Source organism: Kryptolebias marmoratus, linkage group LG8 (assembly GCF_001649575.2).
Source record: "Kryptolebias marmoratus isolate JLee-2015 linkage group LG8, ASM164957v2, whole genome shotgun sequence".
Taxonomy (NCBI): Eukaryota; Metazoa; Chordata; class Actinopteri; order Cyprinodontiformes; family Rivulidae; genus Kryptolebias; species Kryptolebias marmoratus.
The window spans coordinates 23235583-23249107 of record NC_051437.1 but is presented as its reverse complement, the minus strand read 5'-3'; the positions used below and the strand labels follow the sequence as shown (position 1 = coordinate 23249107).

The 13525-nt window shown below is 39.6% G+C and overlaps 3 protein-coding genes across 4 annotated transcripts in view; 1 reads left to right on the top strand and 2 right to left on the bottom strand.

The window, feature by feature from the left end:
• The window catches only part of nphp4 (nephronophthisis 4), a 142447-nt gene extending 138039 nt beyond the window's left edge, over window positions 1-4408 (bottom strand). The window contains exons 1-2 of the mRNA XM_017411367.3: window positions 4127-4408; window positions 3595-3729 (exon numbers count right to left, since the gene is read on the bottom strand). Coding sequence (XP_017266856.1) covers window positions 3595-3729; window positions 4127-4303 — 312 coding nt within the window. The 5' untranslated portion in view covers window positions 4304-4408. The remainder of the gene's footprint in view (window positions 1-3594; window positions 3730-4126) is intronic.
• A 1767-nt stretch (window positions 4409-6175) lies between these two features.
• Window positions 6176-9225, top strand: dffb (DNA fragmentation factor, beta polypeptide (caspase-activated DNase)). The gene is made up of 7 exons (XM_017411369.3): window positions 6176-6359; window positions 6661-6787; window positions 6861-7046; window positions 7299-7378; window positions 7489-7662; window positions 7798-7898; window positions 8025-9225. The coding sequence occupies exons 1-7, from the start codon at window positions 6237-6239 to the stop codon at window positions 8272-8274; spliced, it is 1041 nt and encodes a 346-aa protein (XP_017266858.1). The 5' UTR covers window positions 6176-6236; the 3' UTR covers window positions 8275-9225.
• A 184-nt stretch (window positions 9226-9409) lies between these two features.
• Window positions 9410-13334, bottom strand: lg8h1orf174 (linkage group 8 C1orf174 homolog). 2 transcript variants are annotated; one of them, XM_017411370.3, is made up of 4 exons: window positions 13156-13333; window positions 10827-10898; window positions 10347-10679; window positions 9410-10128 (listed from the first exon to the last, which is right to left on the bottom strand). In XM_017411370.3, the coding sequence occupies exons 1-4, from the start codon at window positions 13162-13164 to the stop codon at window positions 9991-9993; spliced, it is 552 nt and encodes a 183-aa protein (XP_017266859.1). In that variant the 5' UTR covers window positions 13165-13333; the 3' UTR covers window positions 9410-9990. The 2 variants fall into 2 exon arrangements, with proteins under 2 accessions (XP_017266859.1, XP_017266860.1); XM_017411371.3 differs by lacking the exon at window positions 10827-10898 and having other exon boundaries at window positions 13156-13334.
• Between the last annotated feature and the right edge of the window lie 191 nt (window positions 13335-13525).

Genomic DNA, 13525 nt, shown 5'->3' with positions numbered 1-13525 from the left:
CTGATGGGGGGAAAAGAGACAGAAAACGGCTGGTGACAAAACTGAAAATCAGAATGTGGCATAGCTGTGACTCATCTGTGTCTCTGTTAAAAGACTTATGCAACACTCTGCATTTACCAGTCAGCTACAGCTCACAGTTTTAAATCTCTCTCTCAAAAAAATAAATAAATAAAATAAAAACATTGTACGCTGTAAGCTGAGGAGGCATCTTCAGATTTGGCAACTATTGAGAAACTCCACATAGCTTCAATCCATTTATAAAACAGTGGGTGAGCGGCCTCCAACCTGGATTCTCAGAGACATTCACATGTTTGATTGAGGGAGAACACAGACATCCAGCTGCTTCACAGATTCTGCCTCAAATATAACATCAAGGAGCCAAAAAAGAAGAATACACAGATGAGCGTTTTGTAGCTGCTAACAGTCTGCCCTTTTACAAAAAAAAAAAAAAAACCCTCTCCGGTAGGTATTGTCAAACATTATCAGACTTCAAGATATCAAAATCTTGCCATCAGCAGAACAACTATTGTACAACTGGCTGACTTTTTAGTGCCATAGAAAAAAAGGATACATGATATCAGGAGGGGTAAATATCTGCTTTACGACAGCATGTCACAGAAAAAATAGAGAGATCGCCGACATTTTTCAATAAAACATGACATATACAGAGAGGGAGAGGCAAAAGCCTGCATTTTCTTCTTGTCATCTTCCTCTGTGAACAACTTGTAGGGAGGCTGTTCCAATCTTGTTACTACAACTTGCACTTTTTTGAACCGTCGAGCTGTTTTCAGGAATCACTGAAAACTTATTAGCAACGTTTATCTACTGATGCTTGCTGCTTACCATGTGATATACATATTGTTTGTGTTATAATTACTGTTAATGTTCACCTTTTTTGTTTTGTTTTATCAGTGATTAAAGCGTTACAGTTTAGCGATGAACTGTGCAGAACTTAAATATGACCATTAATTTGAACACATTTCTTTCTTTCATACATTCATGTAACATTTGTATCTGTGGTATGATACATAGATGCCTGTAACATTTAAGTAGGTTTGATTAATAACAAGCTAAAAATAAATAAATAAATAAATAACAAGCTAGTGAATCCAATGGGCTATTTTTACAAATCCCTGAAGATTTATTGGTCTTCTTAGTGAACATTCTGTGTATTTAGGTAATAATGCAGCCAAAACAATATATGCACTTTAATGGTTTCTTACATTTTGTAAATAAAATTTAAAAATAAAGTTTTAGACAACACAATAATTTGTAAAGGGTTATGTGGAGCCACAGTAAAGGAGGCAAACCACCAAAGTACCAAGCTACACAAAATTATACTTATTTTTTTTTCTTTTTTTTTTAACTGATGGGCACCATAAAAATAATTTGACTTGTAGCTCTAATATCTGTGCAGTAGATTTTATCTTTTGTACCCAAAGTCTTTGATTTTTACAACATCCTATTTAGCATTTTCAACAAGTTATGGAAAATTTCATCATCAAAGCACATCTTTCAAAGAGGACATCACACAGCTTGACATAAAAAACTGGTTTCTCCATTTCCTTTGTCTAATGATGATTACAGAGAACAAAAGAAGCAAAGAACAATGAAAAAAAGGTAGAGATAGCGCAAAGATTAAAGCTGGGCTTTCGTAAGTAAAGGGTGTAAATACATTTTTTATTTAAACATACTACAAAGGTGTTTCCAAATCTGCAACTAACTCTGTTTTAATCTAATAAAACAAACTAAACTTACATAAGGTTAGTAGAAATGGTCAGCACAGAAGCAGAGAGGCTCTAATTACAACCAAAGATGGTCAGTCCCACCAGGGAGCGCCGTATGACCCAAGCTGACTAATAAAATGAGAAAATTGCAGCATTTTGGCTCTGATAGCAGGACACACGATGAGTTTAAATACTTTGTTATCATTCCAGCAATGTTTAAAATATAGTGAAGCAACAATGTTTTACCCTAACCAGAGTAAAGGAAGAATTAAGATAAATACAAAAACATAAAGAGAGAACAACAATACAGTGAGTAATGCTGCTTTATCTTCTCAATGATTTGAAGTAATCAGAACTCAGATGGACAGAAGAGATGTGATCCAATCCACTGCATCATTCCCAACAAAGTATTTTAAATCAAAATGTCAAACTATACATTTAGGGGCTAAGTAACATATTTGTTTACATTTTTTAAATTAAAGGCATATGCATTCCTTGAAGGAATACATATCACCCACCACCTTAAATGCACCTCCTCTTACAATGAGAAGGGATGTATACATGGCCATGTTGGTCAAACCATGTGATCAAACTCACGTGATCTGTTGGCAGTGTGTGGTGAGGCTGACCGCATCAAACTTTAGCTCAATATCTGTAAACCTGACAGAGTTTAACCATTTTTTTGTGTTGTCTAAGGTAAAATAGCTGTGCAAACATTAATCAGTTCCTGAGAGTTTTACATAATTTCGTCCACTGGTTCATGAGATATTTTGCTAACAGACAGGCCGAGCTGACTGTAATAGTTAATGGCAAAGTTTTAAAAACACATCAGTTAGCGCTCAGCGTATGTGCTGGGGATTACTCCCAGCTACTACTGCGCCAAAATTTACATCAATATCTGTAAGGCTGGTTGAACTAAAGCCAGTTACATTTTTGCTAGGGTTGCTTAGCTGTGTCAGCCACCTTGAGTCGGGTTGACTCCAAAAGCTAATCAGTTGTAGATGAGCATCTAATGATAACGTCTTAAGAGTTTAATTAAAATTGGTCCACTGATTTATGAGTTATTTTCTGAATGAAACAGACACACAAACAAACCCAGGCTGGCAAAAATCATTAACACCTTCAGTTTTGGCAGTGGGCAATAATTATGTTAATTAACCACACTGACACACCATTTTGTTCACACTGTGACAACTTTCCTCTCAACAGTTATGAAGAAGGGGTAAAATATAATAAGCAATATGTGTGATATAAGCCGGTTGCTTTCACTAAGAAATTAGCTCCTCTTTATTATCTCCTCCGTCATTATGGAGGACAAAGATATTCAAAAGTATTTCACCAAGCTCTTCACACCCAATAATGCCGAACTCATTCAAATAGTGGCAAATATGCAAGGCAGGAAGAGCAGAGGAGCAATTCGGGGAAACACTTTTCTAGAATTTAACTATTTTTACATGATTAAAACCCCTGTTTTCTAAATTATGTTTTTTTCTTTGGTACACATTTGACCCATAAGTGAGTTTGTGCCCGCTGATAAATGTGAACAGTCTTGCAAATTACACAAGCACCATACTGTACACGCTGAATGCAACTCTTTTTGGTGATCACTTTAGGTTTTTGTTTTGTTTAGGTTGACAACACTCAAGATCAAAGCGGAACACAGTGCAATCATAAGTGCTAATTTAAAGATGGCTGATTTGTAAATCATTTGAGTAGGGTTTAATTAAATAATGGCTGTACCAAATTAACATAATTAGGGTTTGAATAAGGATTGATTTTGCTAAATGATCATCGACTCACTGCTTATGAAAACAGCATGTTTCACAGCTTAACAATCAGGAAATAAGAGCTGTGGATTGTATGCTACCTCGTTGAAGGAAATCTTGTTGTTTTTCATCTTTTGGGGTGAACTCCTCCATGTTTTTCCAAAGAAGTGCTGGCGCTTCCTATCGAACAGGGTCACTCGAAGCTGGAAGGTCACATCTTCCCCAACTGGGATTTCCTGTGAATAAGAAGGCAAGACAGGGATCTTAGTAAAGTTGCTCTTAATCTTTAAAAATAGAAAATGTGATCATTTTCCAGTTTAACATTGGCCAAACTTTCAAAAAACATTTTAATTTTAGGGTGAGCCTCACCTATAATCCTATATACAAATCCTAAATTCTTGGAAAAATAAATATGAAGGCATCAAACAATGGATGCTTTACAGGTAAACATTAAGCCAAGGAACCCTAAAGAAATGCAGCGTTACTTTCTATTAGAAACTTCTATTTTACATTAATATTTCAGTCAGAGAAGTGACTTTTACGAACTGTTTTTGTTTGTTAAAACACCAACGCCTTTTGCTGTAGCACGAACAGAACTGTTTCTACAGGTGAGCGTTAACAACAGGGAGTCACCTGCGGGAGGTGAGGCGCAGCGAGGCGGTTCATGCTGAGCTGGAAGCCCTGGGACGAGGTGAAATGGTTTTCCACGGCGAGTCGGACTGTCTGGCAGGACGGGGGAACCAAGCGGTTTCTCTCAAACACGTCCTCCCAGCCGTCTCCGGTGCTGGGCGCCTCTTCCGTGTTTACCATATCCTCCAGTTAAAACTAAACTGAGCGATACGATAGAGGAAAACGAAGGATAGTTGATGTTACTTGGAATTTTCGCTATGCGCTCAAGATTTTCAAACCCGCGGCCGCCATATTGAATTTGAGTTGTACGATTTAGTTCAGAGGGGTGGTCAAATAAATTAATGGTTAAACTGGAAGCATTAATAATTAGGAATATATGCTTGAGGGGTGCTAATTAGCTTCAGAAACAACATATTTTTGCAAACACTTCATGTATCTAAGACGTAACGCCTGAATAAATCTTCGCAACTGGTGTCTCAAACGCTCTTGCCCCGTCACTTGGTATGTCCCATCGTGCAGCATCAGTTGCTATGGCAATAGGCGTTCCTTCTATACACGTTGCTATGTGTGTTTTGTTTGTCATGGATGTGTGTAGCTGATCGAACTAGAGATTAAAACTACCACCACACGTCAAGTACGCTGGTATAATGAAAGTATATTATGAAATCACTTTTAATTCTTTTGCACCTGAAGTAATCAGCAGATAAAACGGTTTAGAATTGTAAATACCAAAACTTTACTGTATTTCGTAAATGGTCTGAGCATTTCTATAAAGTTTGACTTGTGATGTAAACTTGTTTTTTTATATGAACTTACATTGCACTTTTTTGCATTAACGAGAAAACTGAACAAAGGGGGTATTTTAGTTGCTTAATTTTGATGTCAGTGGAGGTGTCAAGAAATAATCCTCCATTTCCTCATTATTATTTATAGTTTGCTGCAGAGATCATTAACCGACACTGCACAGATGCTGGAGGAACAAAAGTGGTGAAAACAGCCTCATAATTAGTCAAATTATACATAATAATTAGTCAGCTAGCAGAGGACAGCTGTGTCTGCTGAGTGAGGCTCCAGCATTTTGGAGGCTTAAAAAAAAGCTTTCTTGGGCTCTTACTGTAAAATAAATCATATCATTTATTTAATTATTTTATTTATTTATATATTTGTGTGTGTGTCTTTTCTTATACGAAATTCTGTTTCTCTGTGAATTCCACTCGGAAAAAAATAGGAGGCTTACAAGAAAATACAGCAGTAAAATTCACTCATGCATGAAATCACTGCTTACATAGATTTAAAACAATACTATGAATCTGTTTATTATCTGGATGTCCAAGCAACTCTCTAAAAGTCTTCAGTTGATCTAAAATATGCTGCTGACAGAATTCTGATGAGTGTTAGAAGGAGAGATTAGGTTTCTCTCATTTTAGTTTCTCTCTACTGGCTCCTGTCAAATTCAGAATATAATTTAAAATCTCACTCCTAACATACTCACTCTCAACAACTAAGCTCCATCCAATATTAAAGATCTTATTGTTCCATATTTTCCTAGCAGAGCACTTCGCTCTCAGACTGCAGGTTTACTCATGGTTCCTAGAGTTTCTACAATGAGAGGCAGAGCTTTTAGTTATCAGGCTCCTCTCTTGTGGCGTCAACTTCTCGTCTCTAACTGTGAGGCTGACACCCTGTCTGCTTTAAAGATTAGGTTTAAGGCTTTCCTTTGTGATAAATCCTATAGTAAGGGTTGGTTGGGTTTCCTAAGCTACCCCTTTGTTGCTACATGCATACAAAGCTGGATAACATTATGTTTCTGCCTTTACTCTCTCTCCTCCCATCTTTCTTTTTTGTCCCATAGAAACTACACCTAGACCAATCCTTCTGTGTTCGTCTGTGTATCTTTCCTGACCTCTCAAACTCAGCCAGTCGAGGCAGATGGCCGCCCATTTCATCGTTTGTTTGTTTTTAATATAATAAGGCACACGCCACAAACAACAGCAACAACAAAATAAAAGCATATCTAAAAGGATCCGGTAGGGGGCAGCAAATACTCTCTCCGAGTCGCTCAAGAAGAAGACGGGAAGAAAGGAAGCGGTATGTACGAACTGAAAACGGTGAAATGTTCGGACTCTTTGGGAAAAACAAACCTGTTAAAGTGAGAGACTTTAGTGGAAACAAAAAGTATGGAGTCGCAGCAAAACATCTAAAGGAGCTGCTTAAAAAGGGCTGCAAGTTGTTGGAGGTGAGCTTTGAGCTTTAAACGTCGTTTCGGTTTCCTCTTTGGGAGGATACGCTTTTTTTTGTTTTTTGTTTTTTTCCCCCTGTACTCATCAAGATAAATACGACTGTTAGGGTTGAAATTCAAAACTAAATTCAGAGTGCCTTTGCCAATCAATAGCTCAGATATAAAACAAACACAAAGTGAGAAATATGGGTTTAAAAGAAACAGGAATTGGCTTTATTTCTGTGTGCAGTTCGGTGTAAGTTAAACCCCACATGTAGTGATGTGTAATAACGCTGTTGTATGTTTTGTACCACTCCAGCTGCCTCTCTCTGGTGCTCATGTTTGTTTGTATGAAGATGGGACAACAGTGACTGAGGACTTCTTCTCCACCCTGCCAGATAACAGCGAACTGGTTCTCCTGACAAAAGATCAGACCTGGTCTGGAGGTAAATAAGAACACCTACTGTTTCCTTTCTCTTCGGTCGCCTCGTCTTTATTACCTCTGCTTGTTTGTTCCAGTTGTTTGTGACATCGGTCGGTTGCTGAACACAGACCGGCATGGGGAAGCCCTCATTGAAGCAGCAAAGGGACTAATATCAGATGAAAAGTCCTCTAAGAGGCGTAAAATCCTGACCGACCTGCTGCAGAACCTGGAGGACAGATCTGAGCTGGAGAGCAGAGAGGAAGATGAAGACTGGTTCAGCGGTACAGTACATGAAATACACATACAAACACACAGACACGGGCTAAAACATAATCGTCCTTCTTTGCCTTTTGGCAGCGGGCAATAATAACTAATATGAGTGTGGAGATGAAAACAAAGTAAACCTAAATGCTTTAAGGGTTATATCAATTTTCTGCGCACAGCTTGACGCTAAAAAAACTGCCTTTTCCAAATGTTCCGCAAAACACATGATGTGAAACTTAAACTTTTGATAACTGGGTTATATATTTCAGGTATTGATGCTCGATTCAAAACAAAATCTGCCTACATGAAGTTCAACTGTGAAAGCAGGATACGAGGCTACATGAAGGAGGTGAAATTCAGGAGGCAGCAGACACCAAACACCTTGTGTCCCGATCAGATCCTCACTCGGGCATTTGGCGTACACGTCCTCCAGTTTTGTTTTTCTGTGTCTGTTTTCAGGTGGACGACGCAACCAAAACTATCCAGAAAGCTAAAATCAAAGCAGAGTTTTTAAAAGCATCAAAGTGCCTGTTGGAAATGGTGAAAAATGCCAGGTACAACGGCAGCTACTTTGACAGGACTGAGGAGGAGTCCGATCGTCTCTGCACCCGGGAAGGCTGGTTTACCTGCCAGGTACGACCCAAACCGCCCGCTCATCATCACATGGCTGTCCTTACTGCCTTCTCTTCACGGTTGTGCAGTCGGCTCTAAATTGTGACACTTTGAAAGCAGTTTTATCTGCTTCTGAACGTCTTCATTCCTCTTCAGGGATCATTTGACGTGAAAATGTGCCAGTCGCTCCACTCCATCAACCCCTACGGCAGCCGAGAGACCAGGATCATCTTCAGCACTTGGAATCTAGATCACAGGTTGACTCTTAGAGGCTTTATTTAAACATTTTCAGAACTCAAGCTTTTTAAACTCATTTTCCCTTCTTTATATGTGATGGGGTTTTTTTTGTTTGTTTGTTTTGTTCACTTGCACATTTCCTGCAGGATTGAAAAGAAGAGAACGATTATACCCGCTCTGCTGGAGGCTCTGCAGAACCACAGGAGCACAGATATCAACTTGAACTACTTCTACCAGATGCTGTTCACCAGGGAGAACCTGAAGCTGGTTCACATCGTCTGCCACAAGAAGGGAGCTCACAACCTGCTGTGTGACACCAAGAAGATCTATACGACGGCAGGTGACGCGCACAAAGCAAAAGAAATACCCAAAGTGAAGAAAAGGCGCTTGATTTAAATATTTTAACTTAATTTTATGGAAAGAAAGTTTTATTTTGATCCGTAAGAGCTCTCAAATTGATAAATTTAGGCTTACATTGATGTGATGTTTCACCTCAACCGTCATATCTGCTTGAAGAACTTCTCAGGTTTTTTTTTTTAACAAAAAAAAAAAAAGGACTTACACAAGCTTTGTAATCATGAAAAACATTTATTTTTTTGTATATGTTGGCGGACATGTAAAATATAAAGATAGATTATGAAAGCTGTTTGACAAATGAGACATTCAGTCAGTCAAAGATGCATCCTGTTAAATATTTCACATAAATAAGGCAGAACAATATATACAAGATTTTACTGAATTGTCAGAACAATCAGCTATATACAAAATACGACAGGTTGGAGTAGTTCTAGTGCAATCACTGTTAACCTGGTAAGGTTAAATATTTTCAAATCGAGCTTTTTAAGTCACTAATTACTTCAAAACCAGGTTTTTAAATCAGAAAAAAAATTATATTCCTGATAGGAATTTTTCCAAATATAAATTGAACAAAAATGTTATCAAAAATTATTAGCTGCACTGGTGTGTGTGTGTGTGTGTGTGTACACTGATGTATTTGTTCAAAAGCTGCCAGCTTGAGGATGAGTTTTAGACACTTGGTGAATAATGTTTGTTATGACTTCCATCTTAATCGTCTGGTGTAATAAAAGCTCTCGTTACGGATCCGTTCCTCGCCCTTCATCACAGTCGTGTTGTCTGCAGTCAGATTGTCGTTCTGATACTACTTTTATTGGCTTGTAGCCTTTGTGTTTTATTAACCGTCGTGTGTGGAAGAAAAGCACTTTTTTTATAAGTTCAGCACAATTTGGCATCTCAGGCAGTGAACCTTCCAAAAGGTCCTGGTAATTTAATTATAATTAATTATCATAATGTAATATGATACCACGACACAGCAATTCTGAGATCAATCAAAAACCCCAAAATAAACACGTCATGATATCTAAATCTGAATGCAAATACCCGTGACAGCTGTCATTAAAAGTCTGAATTTACAATTACAAACTTGTTCTTTGTGACACCAAACTGACAATAATCCAAACGTTTAGTTTTTCAGTCAACTTTTTAAGCTGGTTAATGTTTTTTTGTTCATGTGTTCACTTCCTCACAAGAGGCTTTAAGTAAGAGCACTGAGGGGGGAAAAATCTATTTGAGTACCTTATTTTGTCGATTAAACATCAACATGGTGTGGTTTGTTGTATTGTGTCCCATCCCTACAACCGTACAAGGGTTGACATGTCTTCGTAAAGTGCCGTGACAACAAAACCCTCCAGGCACGACAAGTTAACATTCAGCCGGGAGGGATGTGATCGAAGTCAAGTCAAAAGAGTTTAACGAGCTCTTCTGCGCCTCTTAGAGGTGGACGGATTCTTACTGCGCGTTGGAAAACATCAACAAAGATTCAGAGCATCAGAGCCCGTGTTGAAGACAGAAGATAACTGAACGTTTCCAGGTTTAACATCAAGCAGCTGCTTGAACCATGTGGTTACCTCTTCCATGACTCTCAGATACACGTGTGACAGGGATGAGATTCTGAACACAAGAAGAAAACCACCTAAATGCTGAGTCTGATGGGGGAGGGGGCTTCTTTTGGTAGTTTTTTTCTTTTCCTATGTGCTTTTTTTGTTGTTTGCTTTTATCTTTTGGCTTCCACTTTCAGCATCGAGTTGCTCGTCACTAAGTGTTTACTTCATCTCTCTGCATGACGCCGAGGCCCACCTCTTCTTCATCGCTGTCCTCCCGTGCGTAGTAATGTCGCTTCCTGTCCTTCCTCTGAGCGCTGGAAGGAGCAGCTGACAACCTTTGAGGAAAGTCCTGCAGGACAAGAGGAATTCGTTCAACGTGACAGTTTCACCTCAGCTCACTCGGAGGATGAATTCTTCCCCTTGTGCTCGTAAAACTGCGTCAAACAGGTTACAACAGTGAGGGTTACACAAGACTGTTGCTTAACCTTTAATGGGCGGACGCAGCTTTGATTTTAGACAAAACGTGGAGGCATTTTGGGTTCCATCATTGAGAACAAGATTTCTCACCTGCACAATGTCCATGTTTCCAAAGAACTGCTCCACAGGAAGGATCTGATTACTGTCATCATCTGGGAAGAAGTTTTTACAGTTTTCTTCACAAGCCATGTGCTCAGCCTCATGTTTGTCCCAGGTGTTGTCTGCCTCCTCCGTCCTCAGCTCGTTCTCTTTACCCTCCTGCCCTTCGAGCTCCGGTGAAGCCGAACATCTCCTCCCGCCAGCCGACTCGTGGCACTCACAGCAGATGCGAGACAATCGCGCAGCGGGATCGGCTGTTTTGCCTGGCCTCGCCGCCGAACTGCCGTCTGCCTTTGAGCGCGAACTCCTCCCTGAAGCTGGAGTCTGTGACGGAAAGTTGAAGGACAGAGCGATGCAGCAGGTAAACGAGTCACATCTGCCTGGTGAAGCAATAGTCAGCTTCAGACAGAAATATCTTAACATGAAAGCAGCACACCGGGCTGTTTGCTCATGCACACACGAAACACAGACCTTCCTGGTGGTTCTGACCTCTGAGCTCCTCTTCCTCTTTCTGGATTTCAAGTTACCAAGCTGCCCAGGCATCTGAAAAAGCAACAGCGCCGCAGGTTGTTTAACCCCTAAGGCAATATTTTATTACAGCGACCAGTTAGTGAAAAAAAGTTGGTTTCAGTCCGCTGAGAAGCAGCTGTCATAACAGCAGCAGCTCTCAGGGCCCTGCTAAGCAGCCATTTAGCTAAATCTCCTCACGGAGTCTGTGCCCGGAGCAGGACCGGATTAACTTCAATTCATCAGACATGAGCCCGCTTTAAAATCAATCTTTAGGAATGTGTGGCCTCTCTTTGTGCCGTGCAAGTCTGATGCTGGGAGACTTCAGCACCGGCAGCCAGATAAAACTGCTCCTTCCTGCACGTCTACTTGATTTCATTTTACATCAGGTTACTAATTCCCCTCATATTTTAGAAACAAATGCGTGAGGTGAAGATGTAGTCGTCTGGCTGAAAAAGAGCCAGCTGAGTAACGCCTGAGTGGTGTGGATAAAAAGATGGACGGTGGTTTCCTAACATTTACACACCGAACGTAGCCGTCAGCGATATGTCTTCTCGCTGTCGGCGGGCCAATCTGAAGCTGGAGGCCGAGACTCGTTTCCTTCCAACCTCATGTATTTTTCTTAGCGTGAGTTTATATTTCTGAGGTGTCTCGTTTACCTCAAAGATAAAAAACAAAACGTATGGCTGGCTGTGTAACACCTACTGTTTGGGATTTCAAAACAGTCCGATTTGTCTTTTTTTGTTTTGTTTTGTTTTGAAGGCGCATAATGCCTCGGAAAAAACTAATAAAACAAAAAGTGACACTTTACTTTTTCAGCTGCTTGGAAAAAAAGCAAAAACCCAAAGCAATGTGAAGTTCAGGTTGAAAGACGTGGTTTCAGGCAGTCATCCGTCAGTTATCTGAGGCTTCATATGCTTGTATATTTAAAACAAGATCATCACTTTCTTATTTATTATTACCCCTCAATCTAAAATATGAGTTCTTAACATATTTTAGTTCAATAAAAAGCCACACGAATAGAGGTGGGTGCTTCTGATTTTATCCGGGAGAGACAATTATATTAAAATGCAGAAGTTTAAAAACAAAACTAATTGTTTATGAGCCGACATTTGCTCCAAGTTCTGTTGTGGAAAACTAAGACTTATTGATAAGATATTGATAGATTGAGATGTCCTCATCAGGTGAACAGGATTGATGTGTTTAAAGAATAAAGTGTCCCTCGAAGTGATTCGACCATCCAGATGTGATCAAACTGATGGCGTTCTTATGTTTTATTGATAATCTTTGTCCAAATGAGCACTCTTTGACTCTCTGAGGTCAGACAGATTCTAACGCTCATCTCCGGGATAATCTTGACTTTTCTTTTGTATTAAATTGTTAAAAATCAACGAGTTAAATCTTCCTGTCTCAAATTCTCTTTTTGCCATAAGTTCATCTTTTATTTTGAAAAATAAAACTCTATGATAGGAACTTTCTGCTTGGACAGACTTTAATAATCCCAGTCTGGAAAATTATTTTCTTGCAGCAACAGATGGAAACATAATAAAGTGAAAGGATGATGTTTAACACATTCACACAACACATTCCCTGATTGACAACTGTAAAAAAATAACTAAAACTGTGTTGAATATGAATTAAACTGTACATACAATAACCTAAACTGCAAATTACAATTCATCTGTGCAACAAAGTCTCAAAATGTTATTGTAAATGTCCAAAAACAGAGGTTAACCCTAACCCAGCAGCGGCTTTTCTAGGCTTTGTGGGAAAAGATTGATTTAGCTTCTGAATCTTCATTTAATCAATTATAAGGTAAGGTTTTATTTGGCTTTTCTCGAAAGTCTCTCGACTCGTTTCTGGTTTACTTCTCAGCTATTCGGGATCTCCTTAAACTGCAGTTTAAAAATCAACAAAATAAAAGCCCAGGGTGTTGTTCTCTCCTCATATTTCCAATCTACAATCTGAAAAAGAGATATAAAGCACATTTTGTCCCGAGGAGCCACTTGAAGCCCCTGAACGCTGCAATATCCTCTCCTCTTGGCTAAACTTGACAATTTCGGCTCATATTACAAACCAGCGACGACTCGACTCTTAGTTTGTGCAGCTAACTTAGCTTCCTGCTACCGTCGAGCATTAAAAGGACCCAAACATAGAAGTTATGTTTTTAGAAAGCTAAGTTCCTATCGGTGACAGCGATAAAAACAATCTATTTGTACATTTAAGCTAAGAGCTAATTAGCCTGCAGATGTCAGTTTAATTACACAACACGGCGCCTGTCGCCAACACGTACCTTGCGCATCGCTTTTGCCGCCCCGGCGTTTTTCGGCTGTTCGGCTTCGTGTAAAATGGACGGGCTTCGGTTAGTTGCGGACAAAGATAATTTCCAGCCCGTGACGGCGGTGGCTCTTCTCCGCTGGTCTGACTCGGAACCGCCGCCTCCTGGGTGTGTGTATTTCCTGCTGCGAGGTTCACTCAGCCAATGACTTATATGGATAGACATGACACGCCGCTTTAAAGGCTCGGGCCGAGATGCGGCGAAAGCGGCGCCATCTTGCTACAGTATACTTAAAGGCGCAGGGCTATATAAACAATGCTGAGGACTAACGAAATAAATTTTTTTAGTGGGTAAGATGAGCCCAATAGTGCATGTACTTTATCAT